At 40.4% G+C, this 7356-nt stretch overlaps 1 protein-coding gene across 3 annotated transcripts; it reads left to right on the plus strand.

Moving 5' to 3' along the window:
• The first annotated feature begins 47 nt into the window (after positions 1-47).
• On the plus strand, positions 48-6238 carry oat (ornithine aminotransferase). 3 transcript variants are annotated; one of them, XM_068583210.1, is made up of 10 exons: positions 48-297; positions 1491-1713; positions 1854-2078; positions 2176-2271; positions 2596-2723; positions 3254-3376; positions 3922-4050; positions 4195-4308; positions 4559-4703; positions 5197-6238. In XM_068583210.1, exons 2-10 carry the CDS (start codon positions 1509-1511, stop codon positions 5355-5357), a joined length of 1326 nt encoding a protein of 441 aa, XP_068439311.1. In that variant the 5' UTR covers positions 48-297; positions 1491-1508; the 3' UTR covers positions 5358-6238. The 3 variants fall into 3 exon arrangements, with proteins under 3 accessions (XP_068439311.1, XP_068439310.1, XP_068439309.1); XM_068583209.1 differs by having other exon boundaries at positions 49-346; XM_068583208.1 differs by lacking the exon at positions 48-297 and adding an exon at positions 515-792.
• The last annotated feature ends 1118 nt before the right edge of the window (positions 6239-7356 follow it).

The following is a 7356-nucleotide window of genomic DNA, read 5'->3' on the forward strand; positions in this document are numbered from 1 at the left end:
TATGACGTGACTCTGTGTCTGATAAACCTGGTGTCATATTTTAATCAGTGATGATTGTGTCAACTGAAGCTGAAATTATTATTATTTTCCTTCTATTTTAATCTTGCAATCGTCGTAAAAAGTTGCAACATGGAGGCGTGTCCTCTGACGCAGTCAAGCACCATCTACGCCACGCTCTCGCGCTGCCGGCCATCCCTCCTCCCCCCTCTCCTTTATCGGCAGACCAGCATTTAACAAGCCGCACAGTAGCCTTCAGCTTCACCCATCGGACCCGGACGGACCTGCGACTCAAGAGAGGTTATCTTTCTTTAAAAAAAAAAAAACATCTTCGCTTCACATCTTTCTGGTACTGTTTCCACATCCCTTCAAGTCTCCTCTCTCCTGCGCGTGAATGCTAATTTAGAGATGGCTTAAAGTAACTGAAGTCGAGCAGGTGCTAATGTTAGCTAGCAATGTGTTTGTGTGGGCGTGCAGCACTGTTTTCAAAAGCGTTTTGAACACACTTCCGGCAAGTGTAAGCTATTTATATCGTCATTTTTAGCTCGAGGGTTTATAAAGAGCGTCACGCTCTGCTGCATGATGCCGTGTTATGTAACGCATCATGCTTTCGGGAGAGCTGCTTAAAGCCGAGTGTCACCTAACTAGCTCCTGCTCTCCTGGTCCTTATTTAATTCAGCGCGTTGTCATGAAGTTACTGTTGGGGGGTGTGTCGGATGGGCAGCACCCCCAGGAACCTATCATCGCTCAAGAGCAGCTGTAATGTCACCATGTCCTCGATGTGGCCCAGACCAGGTGCTGTCAATGTGTATTTGTTCACTGTTGAAAGTTATTGATTGTCCAGTTGGACTACTGGGATTCTCATCTAACGTTACATGTTCGACTAAAAAACAGATGTCCTCATGCAGGCTTAATATCATTCAGTGCCACGACTAATACATATACTATGTAAAGCACTGTATTCTGTATGTGCTCGGCAACAAGACTAGTGAAAACGTGTTACAGTCGTAGATGACAGGGGAAGCTAACTTTACACTTCAGTCAACTTTGATTGCGAGCAAATAGTGCGAAAAAGTTTGGAACATCACAGTTGGGTTGCCATGGTGCTGTGGGATTAGCTTTTATGTTCCTCTATTGTGTTGCCTGTGAAAGAGAAGTGCATTGTTCAGCAGACCTGCTATGTGTTATGTCACAAAGCAGTGCCTTCGTTTATTGAGCTCGACTCCTATAGCTACATTGTGTGTGTGTGTGTGTGTGTGTGTGTGTGTGTGTTTTTATTTTTAGGTGTATTTCTTTGTTATATAATAACATATAAACTAAGTATAACTTAAAGTATAATTTCCTCACTATAAAAGCGTAGTAACATTATGGTTCTTGTGAGGTTCTCTGTATTTAAGTGTTGTCACAAACCATTTGTGATTGTTTTGTGAAATATTCCTTGCAACTTGCAACTCATAAAAATCAAATTATGTGCATGTGCTCTTATGAAATAGACGGAACAGCTTACAACCATGAAGGGAATGATTCTACAGCTCAGCCGCAACCTGAGCCGCACCGCCCCTCTTCTTAGTCGCGGCCTCCACTCTGGTGGAGGCGGGACATCACACAAACTGAAGTCTGACCGTCCGCTCACCTCGGACGAAATCTACGCCCGTGAGGACAAGTTTGGAGCGCACAACTACCACCCGCTGCCCGTTGCCTTAGAGAGGGGGAAGGGTGAGTGCCGCGCATCATATGATTACTAAAAGAGTGATTAATGTATGGTTCCAGTAATCTCTGGTGACTTTCTTCAACATGCAACGAATCACTTATGAATATCACACTCGTTAACAACTCTGTTTTCTCCTGTTTTCCAGGCATCTATTTGTGGGATGTGGAAGGCAGCCGATATTATGACTTCCTAAGCGCTTACAGTGCAGTAAACCAGGGCCATTGCCACCCTAAGATTGTAGCCGCGCTCAGCGCCCAAGCCTCCACACTCGCCCTGACTTCCAGAGCCTTCTACAACGATGTGCTTGGAGCCTATGAGGAGTACATCACTGGCTTGTTTGGCTATGACAAAGTCTTACCCATGAATACAGGTACTGGAAGGAATCCACATGCACCAACTGTTCAAAATATCCTCCTAAGATATTATGAGAGCATTTGTTGACATGTATTAATTTCGTTGCATATTAGGTGTTGAAGGTGGCGAGACGGCCTGTAAGCTCGCTCGCAAGTGGGCTTACAATGTAAAGGGGGTTCCCAAAAATCAGGCTAAAATAATCTTTGCAGGTAAGTCACAATCTTTTGTTGCAAAAGTCGGACTTCAGATGTTGGGCAACTTTAACTCTTAATTACTAAAATTTATATTTACACTTTGGCTAATACTACAATAGTCCATATGACCAAACTTGGCATTTCATTTCCTAAATTAATATGCTCTGCTAATTTGGTGTGGGTGTGTGGTTATTTTCAATCCTGATATCTGTTCTATGTAACTTTGCTGCTACTGTGACAAACAAATTTTCCCCTCTCTATCTATCTATCTATCTAACTGAGTCCAATCTTCTGGACAGATAAAGGATGATAAAAATGCCTCATTCACTCTTCATTTAGATGGAAACTTCTGGGGCCGCACCATGGCAGCCATCTCTAGCTCAACTGACCCCAGTAGTTACGAAGGTTTCGGCCCCTACATGCCAGGCTTTGAGATTGTCCCGTACAACGACATTCCTTCACTGGAGGTACCGATTTTGATTCCATCTTCCAGACATTCAGCAGCTGTAGTTTGTTTTCATTTTGTTTCAGGATCAAGATGGATAGAGCACAATCAGAGATATTTTGTTATTTCATGCATTCATTTTCCTTGTGAAACCCTGGCAGCTATATTACCCATAATGCAACTTAGCTTGCAACAGTTTGTTTGGAGATTTTACTGTGTCACGCCTTGAGCATCAAGCAGATATGTTTTACTTTTTAGAACTCTGGATCTTAGAACTCCAAGATCCACAAACATAGAAAAATGATGCTCCATTCTTAGTAAAACTGTTTATTTCACAAGATTCTCCAAACTAGCTGACTTACTGTCCTCATTGTCTCTGTAAAGGTTTGTAAACCGGTCCGACTTACTGACCACAGTTGAATGTGTCTGCTGAGTTTGTCAATTGCTGCTGTGCTTAGTCAATCATTAAGTTATGTTTACAAACGTAGCAAGTATTAGTTGATAAGGTTATATTGGACAAAGATAAGTGTCTGTTTTTCTTCTGTTCTACAGAAAGCTCTTCAAGACCCCAATGTTGCTGCTTTCATGGTGGAGCCCATCCAGGGGGAGGCTGGCGTGATGGTGCCAGACCAGGGCTACCTCACCAAAGTCAGAGAGCTTTGCACCAAATACAATGTGAGTCTGGACAAAAGCACGGACGAGCAGGAATAACATGTTATGTGACTCATCAGCTTTACTTGAAGATTTTGCATGAGCTATCTTCAAATGTCTGTTAGAAATAAAAACACAAATTTATGTTTGTTCTCTGCGGTTTGCTAAAGGTAGGACATTTGGGTGTTGTACTTAAGGTAGATCGCGACAAAAAGTGTGATGGAGTAAGACTACCTGCATCTAAAATCCCTTAGCACCACAGTGTGTTTTTGTTTTCAATACTCGTTTAGTTTGTCCAATCTGGGCTACTGTCAAAACATGACTGTCTCCGTAGAGAGAACCCACCATGTAGATATAAACGGCTCATTCTAAACTAACAAAACCAAAATGATTCTAAGCTTCATGTGATTGTACATCAATGACAATGTATATAATTATTAGATTCAATTACTGCAAATATATCCATGCATCGATCCTTTTAAGTTTATTGATCTACAAGCCAAAAGGAAAAATTAGGCTGTGGTGACCTGCAGTGAGCCTTTGAGATAAGACCTCTGTGCTTTGTCCAGGTGTTGTTCATTGCTGATGAGGTGCAGACCGGCTTGGCCAGGACTGGCCGGCGCCTGGCTGTGGACCACGAGGACGTCCGTCCAGATATCATAGTTCTGGGCAAAGCTCTTTCTGGAGGCGTTTACCCTGTAAGTATTTTTGTTGTTCTTCAGTCACACGTCATCGCATATTATGGCTTTGAGTCTTTTTAATTGCAAATCAAAGTCAATAAAGTTTAATCATAGTAGTTAAGTTACCTTTTGCGTCTGCTGATCTGTGTCTGTGTGCCTCAGGTATCTGCTGTGCTGTGTGATGATGAGATAATGATGACCATCAAGCCTGGAGAACACGGGTCCACGTATGGCGGTAACCCCATAGCCTGCAAGGTCGCAATCGCCTCACTTGAGGTCAGTGTTAAAATGCACTTAATTTATAGTTTTAACAACTCCTTCTTACTTCTTGTTTTTGCCTTTTTTTTGTTTTAATTGATTAGATAGAGGAAACTCCCACTATGATATGCAACATGCCACAAAGTTACCACATGTTGCTTCAAAAGCAATTTAAAATTAGAAGGAAAGTATGTATGTCACATTAATGTCATGAATTATTTAAAAAAAAAAAAAAAAAAAAAATCCTGTCTACTATTCTTGTTTGTAGGTCCTTGAGGAGGAGAAGCTGGCAGAAAACTCTGAAAAGATGGGAGCGCTGCTGCGGAGCGAGCTGAGTAAACTGCCCAAAGACATTGTGACTAAAGTCAGAGGGAAAGGCCTCCTCAATGCCATTGTCATCAAAGAGACTAAAGGTACTAATCTATTCTAAAATTCCCTACTGGTAACTGCTATTTCCTAACAAAAGTTTTAAAATTTTAAAACCTCTTTTTTTATTTCTATGAAGTGCATTCCTCAAACTACAAAATACATCCAAGCTTTCATTTAAAAGGCAAATTCACCCTCGGTGGACCAGTGTGTAGGATATTAACGGTATCTAGAAGTGAGGTTTCATAATGCAACAACTTAATACTCTATGAAGACATAGTTTTATATTATATTTCATCTCTGTCAATAGATACCCCATAACTCTTAAATAACTTCAATGTTAAGTCTTTGAATGACCTCAGAAAATTAAATTGTGATTAAAATTAAAAATGCTCAGTTAAACTTTTTTGTTTTCTTTTTTTAGTAAAGCATCTTTACACTTTTTTTTTTTTTTTTGTAAGACAAATGAAGAGTAGAACACTGTTGGCACCTTGCAGTCACTTAACCTGACCTTTTTTTTTATCACAACAATCCTCACAGACTATAACGCCTGGGCGGTGTGCTTGCGCCTTCGTGACAATGGACTGCTGGCCAAGCCCACGCACGGTGACATCATCCGCCTGGCCCCTCCGCTCATCATCAAAGAGCACGAGCTGCGCGAATGTATCGATATCATCCAGAGAACCATCTTGTCCTTCTAAACTACAACAAACGGTTATCTTTTTTGTTTTTTAACATATTTCAATTAAAAGGTTCTTTTGACATGTATTTCTGTAGAGACTGTGTGGAGTGTGCGTGCTTCTATGATGGACACTTTAGTACAGGAAAAACTGCTGAAGAGAAAAGGTTTTGCTGGACTTCAACACAAGCAAAAAAACTGTTCAATAATTAATTCTGAGGCAGACCAGAATGCTTTGGAGCGTTAACCATGGCATTTGGAGTTAAAATCAGCATTTAAATGCATGTTTTTAATTCTAATTCCTATAGGTTATGCATTACCCCAACAATTCCAAACAGCCCATTGAATAAGGAATAGCAATCCCACATTACATCGTGAAGAAATCTATATATTATAGTGTTTTTTAAAGGAGGTCTGTGTGGTGTTGTCCACCCAGCAGAGGAAGGACATTAATAGACACACGGTCTAATTAATTAAGCCAGGTTTTTTATTTTATGTCTTGACAGAGGCCACAGTCTATTTATTAATTTGTATATGAGCAAGTTCATGGAGTACTGCAGTAATTTCCTTAATGTGATTATTATTATTTTTGGATTAAAGCTTCAAAGTCACAAAGTGGTATTCGAGTGAGCCCTAAATATTATTTTTGCTGGTGTTGACCTTTTTTAGTAAAACAATGAATAAATTGTTTTGAGGGACTTATGCAGTCTAAAGTTACACATTATATGCTCCTTGGGGCATATAATGCAGTCTTTGAAAGTTGAATGTACACTGAAAAAGTCTAAACTACTGCTGTCTGACATACGCCTTGAGACCAGTATTGTTACATAGAGGGCCAGCTAGTCTGGGATTAAGAGCTCAGGAGCAGGGATTCTACACATTTAAAAAAAAAAAAGATGACATGTATAGAAAATCTTCTGATTTCAAGAATTATTTGCGATGACAATTTGTTTCCCCCCACCCCCCAAAAAAGTACTTTTAATTACTAATACAAATATGTTCGGTATCTGTTTCTGTAGTATGTTGTTGTTGTTACATGTTGATGAATGTTTTGTTCCAAAAAAAAATCTTTCATTATCAATTGATCTTCAAATAAATTATTGAAGCCTCATTTTCTATGTTGCTGTTTTTGTGGAACATATTAAGTTGATTGGCCTCTTTCAGGATGTACGATCACTGAGTCATCAGTTAACTTGGCTGATTCAAAACATGGAAAGCCCTAAAATCCAGAACATTGACCAATGTGAAAAGAAGACCAAGGTATCCAGATACAATCCCAAAACTGGTATTTAAAAAAATTATCTTAATTCACATGACAAGCCATTCACTTGCTTCCCAAGTTGCAAAACCAGATGCACAAACCTACCTGTGGTTTGAGTTGTCAACAATTACTTAGAGCAAAGCACACAGATTTTTTTCTGTCTAAGACTACGCCCAATCGTAAGTATCCAAATCCCTAACGGGCTTGTTGATGCCAGCTGCTGAAAGGTCACGTGCGAGAGAGTTGTTGTAAATGTGACAGCACTCTGCAACATACCACGTCAAAAAACAATTTGGATTCACAAACTGCGATTGTGATTGGTTGAGCCTTTTATACTCGTTTATTTTGCAATGAGTCTCGATGTGACACTAGATGGTGCTGTGACTTTACTGAAATGAAACTAAAGATTGGTGGGTGCTTAAACCAAGTAGTGTGGACGAACCCATACCGGGCAGGTGTTAAATACAAAGCTTACAATAACTAAGAAATGCGAGGATGAGAGCCTCACTGCGGGTACAATTCAAGATTTACTGACAAATTTAGGTGTATAGTCCAAGCGTAACAGTGGTAAACCTACAAGCCTTAACCTGGACTATCCATCTTTCAAGCTGTCACACTGTCCTCTGGACCAGCAGCACACGGGGACCTTCGCTGACAGAGTTGACATATTTGACGCTTGCCATTCCCAGAAGACGAGCTGTCCTGAACTGGATGTTGTGGCAACAACTCCAAGCCGGCTGAACAAGACAGTCCAAGGCTT

The sequence above is a fragment of the Clinocottus analis genome, unplaced genomic scaffold (genome assembly GCF_023055335.1).
Source record: "Clinocottus analis isolate CAN_PGR_092001 unplaced genomic scaffold, fCliAna1.0.p SCAF_19, whole genome shotgun sequence".
NCBI lineage: Eukaryota > Metazoa > Chordata > Actinopteri > Perciformes > Cottidae > Clinocottus > Clinocottus analis.

Excerpts from the sequence above, each read along its gene's own strand:
- oat (XM_068583208.1), top strand. The coding sequence starts at position 760 with ATGTCACCATGTCCTCGATGTGGCCCAGACCAG. Across the intron at positions 1,714-1,853 it reads TGCCTTAGAGAGGGGGAAGG|GCATCTATTTGTGGGATGTG; the intron begins GTGAGTGCCGCG and ends CCTGTTTTCCAG. Across the intron at positions 2,079-2,175 it reads AGTCTTACCCATGAATACAG|GTGTTGAAGGTGGCGAGACG; the intron begins GTACTGGAAGGA and ends GTTGCATATTAG.